Below are 13,330 nucleotides of genomic sequence, written 5' to 3'. Positions count from 1 at the left end.
CCCCCCCCTTTTATTCAGACCCCCCTACTATTCGGGACCTTAGAGTAGGTCAAACAGCTTAAAAAGGCCATAGATGGTTAAGACTAGCCCAAAATAAGGTCACAAAAGCTTCACCGAAGAATTAAAAGCAAGATTACGGTAAAAAACGTTTTTTTTTATCGCGAGTGAATACGTGAATTGGCAAAATTTTGTGCGTGAAAACGTGAATTGAGGGTTGACTAAGGGCCTCATAGTATTTTTCAGAAATTGTAAATACATGCCTTGGATAGAGTAAGATACAAAAAAACATCTTTAAAGATTATTACAAAACTTCCATACTCCTATAAAAATCATAGCGTTCTTCATTATTTGAACGCTCACGGAGCTTTTCACAAAAATTTTAGGCAGAACGGCAAGAAGTGTTTCTTCAGATATCACGCAGTCTCACACATATTTGTTGTTTTAAAAATGATTCGCGTTTTCATTTCTTTGTGAATAACCATCGTCTTTGTGGTATTTTGAAAACCTTGTTTAGGATGATTATCCATTTAACCGGACGCCGATTTGCCCCTTCATCTTTCTAGAATTAAAAAAAATCATTATAATTCATCATTATAGTTCCACAGAGATTTTTACTGATGACTTTAGAAGCTTCTCTCAGGGGGTACTGGATTTTGCGAGGTGACAGGTATGCCCGAGCCAAAGTTCGAACATCGACCCTGTGAGAGACTGAATTTCGAAAATTTTGCCCCTGTCTGAGATTTTTACAGATAACTTATAGTTAGTTTCTCGGGGAGGGGATACTAGGTTTTGCCAATTGGCTCTATGAGAGATTTATTTTTTAAATTTATTGCAGCTACCATTCTTAAACTAACTCAAGACTCTATTTTAGTTTATAAAAATTAGAACTTTACCTTTCCACAATTACGATTGAAATGCGGTAAACAGGGCGTGTTCTGTTTGAATGTTCTGCTGCTAGCACCACTGATACCTTGCAAGACCAAGACCAAGGTCAATAACAACGCTATCCACGATCGAAACAACATCGAATTTGTTCTATGAAGTAAATTGACGTGTAAAATTGTATTGGACCTCTATGAATCTTATCTACGAGTGTGCCGTAGTGCAATGGTAGAGCATCCGGCTACGGTGCGCAAGGTTGTCGGTTCAACCTCCAGCCGGGTTATACCAAAGATTCTCAAAATGGTACTTGATGCCACTCTACTTGATGCTCAGCAATTAAGAGAAAGATCGAGGGTAAGTGAAGCAATTCAGGGAGAAAGATTGGCGCCCTCCCCTACCTTCGGGTAGATAGCTATCGAAAGAGGAACCTTTGGGTCGCCTCCGACTGCGGTCACAGACTTACTTACTTACTTACGAGGTATAAAAATGAATACTTGTCAAGGATATTTTCAGAATTCTACTTTGAAAGATATCCTCCAAAGAATTGGAAGTCTTAATAAGTCTAATACATTGCTCTTGAAGAAGAAAAGATACGAGGAAAACTAATACCTCGTTGAAAAGATAGCTTTAAAAATGTTCGAAAATAATGATGAAAAATAATTTCGGACCAATCTACCAATTTTAACCTACTTCTGAGGATTGTAACTTTTGGTCCTAGACATATGAAAATTCTGAATATATATTTGCTGAAACCAGAAAATTTCTGGGTCAATTTTTATGGAGACTTTACTTAAAAGATAACACCATTTAACGAAACGACAAAAAATGTTTCCGGTGAAAAAAAATACCATTCAATTTTAGCCCATCGGGCTTTTCCGGAAATAGTCCGTGCCCCCCCCCTGTTGAGGATATCGGATATCCAGGGGGTTAACAATTTTTGTTCAAAAGTGGTTATCCAGGGGGTTAAATATCTACAAGAGAGAGGATATCCAGGGGGGCAAAGTTTCTTTTCTAGTAAAAAATAATATATCCAGGGGTAAGCATCTTTATAAGAGAGGATATCCAGGGTTGAGCATATTTTTTAAAGTGGATATCCTCAACAGGGGGGGGTAAAGTTTTTTTCTGGAAAAGCCGATTGCTAGCTATATTAAAATCTCAGCACTTTTAGAAAGAAGCTCATTACAATGATTACCTATTTGCAGGAAAGGTGTAAATCTGAATTTTGGAAGCAATGAAATATAAACTCTGAAGAATTAACTGAAAATATTTAAAGTCTCTAAGTATCTAATTTTGTGCAATTCTGTTAAAATCGATGAAACGATTTGAATTTTACACTTATTCAGAGTTTATTTTCTCACTCTTCTTTGAAGCTCCTGATAGGGTGTGCAGTCATGAATTTAGCTCTCAAGGCGTTCCAGGAATTCTCGTAATTTGGATTAAAGTTTCAAAATTTTGGCTTTAAGTTGTCTTCAGAGTTGTAAAAATGTCAAAATGGGACAAAATTTCGTTCTCAAAGAATCGATTGTCGATCTTTGGCTCGGACATACTATTCGCACGCAACCTGCATACCCAGGGTGAAAGTAAAGTAAGTAAGTATATTCATCTGGTGGCTGTCGGTGGAGCTGGAAGTAAGAGAGAGTCTACCTTTTCTATTTGCGCTAGACTTATGAGATTGAATGCTGAGTGTCATACCTTCTCTCAGCTCCCAGTACCTCACCCCAGATCAGATTTCCTAATGTAAACTACTCCTTCGCTGAATGGGTGGTGACTGGTGATCGTACCAGCAACCCATGAATTCTCTATCTACCCGGCCGCATCCAGAGGGGTTAGCCTGGTTGACTAATCCAGTTTTTAGAAAGCCAAGATACGGCTGACGGCAATATAGCGTTATCAGTGCTTTAATGATATTTATGATGTACGGAACTTTAAGTTTGCCTTGAAAAACTGATATTTAGATATTCAGTCACAACTTACCATCAGATTTTACAAAGTGACTGAATCAATCTGGTTTAGATTTCTAGGCTAGGGGGAGGTATCAGAAGATAATTTCTTACCAGTCTTCCACTTGTTGATTCTTTGAAGCTATCAACCACACAAACACTACATTTGATGTACATTTCACTCTTCTTGATAGTTTCTGCTTAGAAGATGAGCATCATCAAATTTTCTTAGAAGAAGAACTTTAGTTTTTTTGTTACACAAGCACATGGAACGAAACTGAATGACGAGTCTATTAATGAAGAAGACACAATCTGTGCTTCCATGTTATCTTTTCCCCTTAAAATTCATTAAGTTCATAGAAAAAATAGAAAAAGGTTTTAACGGATGTAAAGTTATTAATGAATCACCGTAAAAAAATTGTTCAAAAAACAAACTACGGTTATTTCAAAGAAGAAACAGCCTGCTGTGGACAACATGCCTGGAAAAGTTCAAATTAAACCAATTCTATTCCTTCTTTTGCTGGTTCGTAATGTTTTCAAACGGCAAGAGACAGAACTACAGCTTTTATATTTTTCTAAAATCCAAAAATTTTACTTTAATGAAGCTCGGAAGAAGGGAACGGAAAACTATGAAATTTCTTTCGTCTATTTTATACTATTTTTGCCGCTTTAAAATATGAAATAATAAAATAATTAGTTACAAAATGAGCAATTCTTCTCCAAATCGACATCTTCAGAAATCCATACCAAAAATATCATTGAACTTATCAACGCAAGCTATAAGAGATAAATCAAAATTTAGATATAGAGATTTTCATATTTTGTTCTGTAACGTAATTTTCGCCATTATGGAAGCAAATTTTCGAATCTGTAGAGGCAATTCTTACGCAAATCGAATGTTTGCTTCCATAATGGTGGACATAACATAACTTAAAGATTCTCTCAATTGAGCGGTACATTCCAGAGATACACCCCTGTCTCACAGCCCCATTGGTACCATTCTCCACAGCGGGGATATTCTTAATGTGGATAGAAATTCTATTGTTCCGAGCTCAAAAAATACAGTAGCTCCCCAATTCTTTACATCGAATTTTGAACTTATATGAAATCTAAGTCAATTTCTCAGTGGGAATGAAATGTGGGGTATTTTCCTCACCAGGGACGAAATTATGGTAAACTTTCCAATGAGCGAAAGCACAGGGGGTTTAGATATGCTATGGAAAATCGAGTTATGAAGGTTTACTACATAAGTAGAGACGCGATAATAGTTTTAACCCTACTTTTCATTTTGGTTTTTCAAAACGAAAGTAAAATCAAGCATTGAAATTTAGCTTGAAATTGGTAAAAATCTTTTTCAAAAGATAAAAACGAAGATTTACAACTTGTTGATTTTTAAAACCATTGGTTTAAATGTTGTTTTTTTTTGTATAAAACCTTTAAGAAAAACGCTTGACAAAGTTGAAAGAAAGTGGAACAGCATAAATTCAATTTTGACACGGAAAGGGTTTAAAGGTTTTCTTTTTACATAAGTGTTTCCGTTTCATATCAGACACATACTTCATATCAGGATAGTGTTTACCTATTGTTATATTGTGCTGATATAAGCAAAATTTTCCTTTTTCTGACCAATCTTGCTCAATGAATCCAATCAATCCAATGTGAAAAAGCTTTCGAATTAAAATTGACAAGTAAGCAAACGATATGACTCTTATCTAAAAACAAAACCTTTAATGGTCGAAAGAAGTATGCATACTTACTGAAATTAACTGAGAACATTAGAATCTCCGTTATATAGTCTTCTTCAGAAAACATTAAATATTTATCTTCCTCGTTCGAATTTTTCTTTTCAGGGTGGAGAATATCACTTAAATGACTTTTCTGTTTGATCGCCTCCTTCCCAATTCCGACGACGGCAACTGTGACGTCATCTCGGCTGAATTTTTTACCAATACGTGAGAAAACGTTAGTCTTGGTGATTTTTGTGGATTTGCTTGAAACTGGTTCATCAGCTCCGAACGTGATGAGTAGCAGTAATTGTTTTTTATCTTTAAAAATCTTTTTACGATGCGATAAATGTTGTTTAGCTTTCCTCAAAGCCTTCTTCAAATTACGTGCTTCATTTTTTGTCCTGAAAAAGAATTAAAAATTTACAGGATATACGTTTTTTTTCTTAAGAACAAACTATATAAAAACATTCACTGGCCAAAATGTTAAGAACAAGTTAAGAACATTCTAAGGCTTCGTGGACTCAAAAAACCCCGATTTCTTGGGAAAATGGACAAAAGTATTCACAAAATAAACAAAATAAGAACATTTTTAGGCTTAAAACTCAAAAAGGTAGAAACATCCGAAGGCTTCAACAATTTTGGATGTTCTTATAAAAAAACAACGTGCAGTTGCTCAGTTGTGAATCCCCCCCCCGGTTTTTATTAAATTTCCGTGAATCCTGAGCTCTGAACTCCCGTCTGACAGTCAAGGACACCTTCAAATTAGCCTATCAGCCTTGATTTCTGACGAAATATAAATAGTCGCGTCTTCTCTAAGGAATACATGGTTTCTCATGGTCAGAGTAATGTTCATGACAAATTTTGACTTTGGGTCAATTTTGGTTTAGGAAATATTCCACTTTTTGGTACTGCGCATGCGTGCGCATGCGCAGGGTAAGGAAATCGGGCTTTTTGAAAAAAAAAATTTTTTAACAAACATGTGTTTTTGTACACGGCACTTTATTATCAGAAAATTAGCCTATAATCGGTTAGTTAGCCGATGGATAGTAAATTTATTCATATTTCTGTTTCCAAAATTGAATATTAGACAATATATTTATTACATATATATTTAATATTTAGACAATGAAGTAATGGTGAAAAATAGACGCGACTATTTATATTTCGTCAGAAATTGAGGTTTTTATCGATTTTCGGCTAAATAGCCTATGATAGGCTAATCAGCCTATGATAGGCTAATTTGAAGGTGTCCTTGACTGTCTGAACTCCAAATTCACCGAGGCAGGGGGCACTGATAAGCAAGTTTTAGTATCTTTGAGTTTTCAGTCTTGGAAGCTCCCAAAATTGATAATTACTTAATACATCTTTTTGACCGTAGCCACCAATTGCCGCGCCGACATTGTTTTGTCCGTTTTATCACATTAAACCCGATCCAATCCTTTTTTACACATTTTTCTATTGTCTATAGGTGCGAAAAAGAGACTAGGACGATTTTAGGGCGTGGTAAAACGGACAAAAAAATGTCCACGCTGCAATTGGCGGCTACGGTCGAAAAGGTGTATTAATTCCAAAATGTAAACCAAATACTTTATTGTTCCATAGTATCATTTCAGCCAAGAAATTGACTCAATGTCACGCATCATACATAAGAGGCTCTTTTGCATAATTTTTGCATAATTTTAGTAACATTTAAGTACGACACGTAAACAAACAGCAGCAACCCTCTGGAAATTGTTCATCCTATTAATGTATTGCGGGAAGGTAAGTCATCGAAATGATCGTTTTTTAAATACATGATACACATTTTTTTATAAGAACAAACTATATAAGAACATATAAGGCTTCAATGCTCAAAATGTTAAGAACAAGTTAAGAACATTTTAGGGCTTGCAGACTCTAAAACATCCAATTTCTTAAGGAAAATGGACAAAAATGCTAAAAAAATGGTGAAAATAAGAACATGTTAAGAACATTTTTAGACTTAAAGCTCAAAAATTTAAGAACATCCGAAGACTTCAAAAATTTTGCGTTATCTTATAAAAAAACGTGTATGACGGTTTACTTAACTTATTCAGTACTCTGCCCAGTTTAATTTCCTTTATTTTTGAGCTGAAGGTTGTCTTTTAATTTGGATTGAGGATCTTATTCAAAAAAGAGCTTGAAACCAAAATAATCTATTTCACTTTAGCCAAAGCCAAAAAAATTATTTGAAGTCAACAAATCATAGCTTTGAAAAAAGCTCCTTAAAAATCTTAAGTTTCCCACAATACTGACATGAGTATTCTTACTTTATAGTTTTTCCTTTGTCTTCCATACAAGCAATATCTTTTAGACATGGAGAATCAAAGTCGATGATCAATTGCGGAGTAGAAGAGAACGTCATAACGGAAACAGAATTCTTTTCTTCACTGAATTTCTTCATACAAGGCACTGCGTCTTTCGATATATTCTTTAATGCTTCAGTGAAATTTTCAGCTGGTTGAGTGACATCCACCATCACTAATAGATCTGTGTCTTTCAAATTTGATAATAATGCTTCGAATTCTTTCAGTATTTTGTCTCCAGGATCAACTACAAAAAATTGGAATACAGGTGACTCTGTCTAATTCGACGTTCTAAACATTGAGTTTCAAGCCCGAAGAGTAGAGGCGAGACTCCTGGAGGGAAAATGAAACCACTTAAAACGCCCGCGCGTAGTTTTTACACAATATACGCCAGATTGAAACTAAAATCTATCGTTAGATTTCAAAAAATGTAGTCCTCCAAAACAAAGGAACCGCTAGATACAATCTGTCGTCATGATTACGGCGCGTTCTATTCGTGTTTTGGATGGGAAATGAGTAGTTTCAATTTATCTTGCCTGAAAAGGGAAGTCTTGCCTCTAGCCCTTCGGGCTTGAAACTCTATGGTTCTACTATCGATGTGCTACTGTCGATAATATTTTTAGTAATGCAGGATTTGTTACATAGACCCCCTCATTACTTCAAAAATTTAGTTGAATCGCCGATGACTCACAGAAATCATATTTCAATGATAAAGCATAGAACTCGATATTAAAAAGTATAGCTATTACTACCCAACAAAATTTCCTTCATTTATTTACCCTTTTTTCGGCTGACGGTAATCTTGATTGATGGCCTAATTCAAAAAATAAGTACGCTAAGAAGATAGGTCTTTCCAAAGAACCCCACCATCTATTTTGCCTTTGAAGTTGACGTACCTTGGCTTAAAAAAAAAAACAATAAATTCTTGTTTCCCCGCAAAGTACTGAAGGAGTTATGCAACAATACTTACTGCCTGAACCACTTTCTTCTTCACTCTCTTCAAAGGAGTAAACAAAATTGACCAACAAAAGCAAGAATACAACCTTTCTGGAATACATCTTTTTTGTATTTTATTCTGTTATAAAAAGTAAAAGAAAAAAGTTGAATCTTTGAACATTACTATTCTGAGCACACATACAAACCGAACGGTTCGTATGGACCTGGCGGTCTTGCCGACACGTTTGATTGTTCGAAATGATATGTGTTTCATCTTTAACGACATTCAGGTTTTATTTGAAAAGTAAGAGGTCGTAAAAGTCACTAATCCTTTTTAGTACTTTTAAAGGAACATCTCAAATTTCAGTGTCGCGTCTTTTCTTTTTTTGTGTAAAAGAAATCATCTCAACATCTCAATGATAAGAAGACTACGATGAAGTCTTTTGATGAACTACATGTCAACTCCTACACTCTGACATAATCTTTTTGTTGATCACACAAATCCTCTAAAACAACAAAACTAAATCGCCGTAAATTTCTCCATTCAAACTGTTCACGTTAGCCTTTAAAACTAAGTGTCTGAAATCGATGAAAAGGTTTGGAATATATTTTTTTCTAATTTGAACACAAAATGCGTCAATGAGACTGACTCATTGTTCCCTCTCATCAATAATCTTGTCAAAAGAAGGTCAAAGAGTGGCCAACTAAGAAGCCAAACCTCAAATCATTGCCCGAGGAAGCTTAACATTGTAATATAAATAATATGCGTTTTTTTAAGAAGAACATTCAAAACTTTTGAAACTTTCCGATATTCTTGACATTTGAGTTTCAGGCCTAAAAATGATCTTAACTTGTTCTTATCTTCACCATTCTGTGGGTATTTTGTCTGTTTTACTAAGAAATCGGGAGTTTTGGAGTCCGCAAAGCCTTAGAATGTTCTTAAATTGTTCTTGATATTCTGGCCATCGAAGCCTTATGTTCTTATACAATTTGTTCTTATAAGAAAACGTGTATCCTTTTCGTCTTCGTCCTCTATTTTTATGTTTCCGAATCACACTCACTTAAAAGATCACAACTCAAAATGCGACATTTTTTTCATTGCTCATTAGTGATAAAATACAATCCAGTCATCCACAAATAAACAAACAAATAAACAAACAAGACGGAGGATAGAAATAACCAAAATAAAAAAGACAAAATAATACACCTTCTCGACCGTAGCCGCCAATTGCTGCGCGGGCATTTTTTTGTCCGCTTTATTCCACTAAACTCGATCCAATCCTTTTTTGACACATTTTTCTATTGTCTATAGGTGTTAAAAAAGGACTGGGACGGTTTTAGTGGGATAAAGTGGACAAAAAAAGTCCGCGCGGCTACGGTCGAAAAGTTGTATTTACCGCCAGAACACAGCGCAAAATAATCGAATGATTACGTAATTTATAAAGGTCAACATTAAGTAAACTACAAAATAAATCAACTGTAGTCAAAAAAAGTTTTATGAATGAAACTCTATTGTAGTTTTACAAAGCCCTTCTCGTCTTACACATCTGATTGATATTGAAATTCCCATAAGGTTGATGAATTAGAACCAACAAATTTTACCTTTGTGGTGAGACTTAAAATCGCTCTCAAATCGAATATCTCTTCCTCACTGTTAAAATTTTACAGTTCGTCTCCACAGCTTAGTTTCTGAGAAAACTTTGGTATTTACCGTATCATCGATCTTTCTAGAATTCGTTGTAAGAATGAACATGATGAATAGACTAAATGATAGAGAACATAGTTCTTTTTAAATTGAGGATCCCGAGTCGTATACTGTTTTGAGGTTTATAGATTCATCTAAATTGACATTTAATAAGTGGTGCCAAAATCCAAACTTGCGAAAATTGCTTCCCCTGTTCACCCCAATTTTGGTCGACCCATTGACCTTCACAAGGGATAGTAAAAAAGGATAGGAAAATCTTCGACACCCAACACAGCTTTATGTAATTACTAAAGATACTAATATTTTAGCTTTCGCTAGAGTTAATTAAGCTTGTCTGAAAACAAAACTTCGAAATTCATTCAATGTTCATTCTTGTATTCTTAAAAATTATATTGCTCTGAATTATCTTTCCAACAGTATATAATATGTCTAGAATTGAAAAATTTGCTGGCAAGCAAAACAAAGATTAGTGGACACTTAAAGCGAATGGACATTTAAAACCATTTATATCGCTAAACTTAAAATTGTGAAATTAGGCGAGTTTTTAGATCTTTTGAAATCATCGACGATGAAACTCTCTACAATTCAAAGTGGAGAACGTGCAGAGTGTCATATTCAAATTTTTTGCGTGTGGTATTAAGCCTGAAAATAGGCTTAGTCGGATTAAAGAAAACTCCTTGAAGGAATTATTACGAAAGAAGTGACTGAAGAAGAGGCTTATTGGTAAGATAGAATGTTGGCCACACGCCGTTCAAGAGGATTATTGTCACTTGGGAGGATAACACCCGGATGCTATTCCAGCTGCTACAGAACGTTACTACAACGTCCATGTGACGTTCCTAACGTTCAAATAACGTTAGATGAACGTTAAAACAACATTGCATACCAGCTGGGGAGGATGACCATCAAAGAATAGCGAAGAGTGTGCTTGAGAGGATAACACCCGGATGCTAGTCTAGTTACGTTTCAGCAAGTCAATTTTCCCGTCTGATCTTTTTTATGTGTATTTTGAGACCGTGAAACGTTGTTCTTAATACTTTCACAATCAAACAAACGGACATAGTAGAAAATCAGCAAAAAGCAATGGAAGGGACAATCGTAGTCTATATTGACAATCATCGTATTACAGACTTACTACTTCATTACACGGATTATTAAACATCGACATCGACACATGTGACCGATTAGTGATGGCAAAGAATCTAGAAAGCTTTTGTACACCGGGTCTCTCATACAGGGTTGCTTGAAAACGTAATGGATATAATTTAACGTAGCCGCTACCGTTTGCCTACACAGTATTTTTAAACCAGAGAAATGAAAACCTTTGGCCCCTTTCGGCGCCGAACCACCACTGTTTTTATAAAACGTTATTGTTTCTTCTGCTTTGTCAGCATAGAGGCGCCCCTTTCCTTTCTATATCATAAAAAATAGTGAAATACTTTATCGGCCCTTTTTATGCCGGCCCTAATTTAACACCGGTCCCTTTTACATCGGCCCTTATTACGCCACAGCCTCATTTTGGGCTTACGTCAATTAGGGCCATTAATAACGCATAAATTTGTAAAAATGGCTACTTATGCTTCAAATTATTATATGATGACTAAAATTTACATTAAAATGTTATTTTTCAGTAGTAAACTGTTGAAAATTCCATCGAAAATCCCTGATTTCTAAATGTATTAAATATTTCACTACGGTTTTAAATATGGAGTAAAACAATGAATAATTTTCGTCTTCGAATCATGTTAAAATTGTAAAATCTTGGCCCTTTTTACGCCAACCATTTTAACGGCCCTTATTACGCCACGAGCCCAAAAATAACGCCAATAAGGGCCGGTGTAAAAAGGGCCGATTAGGTAGATAGAATCACAAAGTGCTCAAGAAAATTCGAAAGAATTCGAGCGAAATATCAAAAAAACATAGAACTGACTTACAATTGCTACACTGTGTCATGCTGGGGCAATCTTCCGGCAATGCTGCAGGTGTATTCTAGATTTTTTTTCAGTAAGTTGTTTATTTCTTGATATATTATCATAAAATAGAATATTGTTGATAAATAACATTTGGCCAAAGATTTTGGGAAAACGCAATTAAAGACCCATGTTTTAATGATTACGATAAAGTTTTAAAATCAAAGTTTTTCATTGGGTCGGATTTTTAGCTCTCAAAAGCTCAATTAGACATTTCATACCCAAGCCACGTGCACCACTTTTTGATTTTCTGATAGATGTTAGTATAATCCTACTTTTTGTGAGTTCTATCAGATTCAGAAACAAATGTACAAAATGATGGTACTTAATGCATATCTTCTTGATCCTCTGCAGTTAGAAAGAAGGTTCAAGGGTAAATGGAGTAACCCAAGGAGAATTTGGGTAGATAACTTTCGAAAGAAAAGCCTTCGGGTCTTGGAATTAAAAAAAACTATAATTCTTGTAGTCCCTGTAGTGAAGGTATAAATTCAAAAAAATTCTTATTTGACACTTTCAGCGTGTAAAATGGAGTGGCTGTGGTCTAAATAACATCTTTCTCTTAAAAAGAAAAGATATTTGATCACTCGTTTGGTCAGATATATAAACATTTAAAATTCTCCTGTTGCAAAATGTAAAGTAAAGTCTCTTTCTTTGCTACGCAAAAAAATGTAATGTTTGCTTTGATTGAACAGTAAATCTTATAGTTTTATTTGACGGGGTGTGTACAGCGAACAAGATTTTTTGATGGTTTGTGAATGAAACGACGATGAATGAGGCAAATATAAGATTGGAAAATATTTTAACTTTAATACTACATAGGAGTTTTTATAATCTAATGAAAATGCTCGATTAAAAGTTAAGACTTCTGAAAGTTGAATGCACTACAAAGATGGCTGACTTTATCACACTGGCTTTTCTATCCCATTCGTTCGGGATAGAAAATGAATTGTTTTTATCCAGGGCATTCTTTTAAATGATGTTAGATTCATACTTTTGTTTATCGTTTAGGAATCCTGTTGGGATTCACAATTACGAAGAGGGCTTTGTATATGTACCAGGAAAACACTCGGCGTTGGTGCCAAAACATAGATACATCCCTGTGTCAAGCCCAACTGGGAAATCTGGCCAAAATTTCGTCCCTGCTCGGAAAATACCCTGGAATTTCAGCCCCGCTGGGAAATTGACTTTGATTCATCCACATTCGATATTCAATGTTTAAAAATTAGACTCCAAAACCATCCTCTCTGGATCCCCTTTGAACCATTGAATTTCTATCGCCATTGGAGTTTCAGTAGGAATTGTTATCCCCGCTGAGGAAAATAATCTACCGGGGCTGTGGGACAAATGTGTATATATGAACCATTCAAGGATATAAACCAGTCTCTATTTCTGGAGCAGTTATTTCGGCAGCTAATCATCAACTATCTCTAATCATAGGCTACGTCATATCTTCCTTCGTTTCGAGCGTAAAACTCCTACTCTTCGGGCTATGAGCACTGCTCTTGTTTTGAATATTGAAATTCTCCAGATAAATCGCATGCGCACTGAGGTTTTAATGAAACAATAGAGAGTTTCGAAACCTAAGCCAATCAGCTGTGATTCAAACATTCTTTTATTTAAAATCTCTATTGATAAACATCTTTTGTGAATGTTGTCTATTACGTTTAAACCTATTAATAAGCAATTCCCGGTGGGGGTCACTAGTGACCGCCTATAGCAGTGCCTATAGACCAAGAGTAAGGCCTAAAAGCCTGGATCTGTTTATTGTGTAGACTACTCTAATCAGGGCACGGGAGAAGCGTTACTGAAATTTTTTAAACCAGTCGGCTTTATAATCTTTTAAACC

At 35.3% G+C, this 13,330-nt stretch overlaps 1 protein-coding gene and 1 long non-coding RNA gene across 2 annotated transcripts; both read right to left on the bottom strand.

The window, feature by feature from the left end:
- Window positions 1–203: 203 nt before the first annotated feature.
- LOC136818051 (uncharacterized) lies at window positions 204–3,248 on the bottom strand. Its single transcript, XR_010848193.1, has 3 exons — window positions 2,937–3,248; window positions 894–1,035; window positions 204–559 (listed from the first exon to the last, which is right to left on the bottom strand). It is a non-coding gene; the product is annotated as an uncharacterized lncRNA (long non-coding RNA).
- A 209-nt stretch (window positions 3,249–3,457) lies between these two features.
- Window positions 3,458–7,978, bottom strand: LOC136817981 (uncharacterized). The gene is made up of 4 exons (XM_067074348.1): window positions 7,844–7,978; window positions 6,838–7,120; window positions 4,580–4,950; window positions 3,458–3,599 (listed from the first exon to the last, which is right to left on the bottom strand). Exons 1-4 carry the CDS (start codon window positions 7,929–7,931, stop codon window positions 3,556–3,558), a joined length of 786 nt encoding a protein of 261 aa, XP_066930449.1. The 5' UTR covers window positions 7,932–7,978; the 3' UTR covers window positions 3,458–3,555.
- Between the last annotated feature and the right edge of the window lie 5,352 nt (window positions 7,979–13,330).

This window comes from Clytia hemisphaerica, unplaced genomic scaffold, assembly GCF_902728285.1.
Source record: "Clytia hemisphaerica strain Z4C2 unplaced genomic scaffold, Clytia hemisphaerica genome assembly, whole genome shotgun sequence".
In the NCBI taxonomy this organism is placed as follows: domain Eukaryota; kingdom Metazoa; phylum Cnidaria; class Hydrozoa; order Leptothecata; family Clytiidae; genus Clytia; species Clytia hemisphaerica.
Note: the sequence above shows the minus strand (reverse complement) of the source record. Positions and strands in the feature narration are given on the sequence as shown.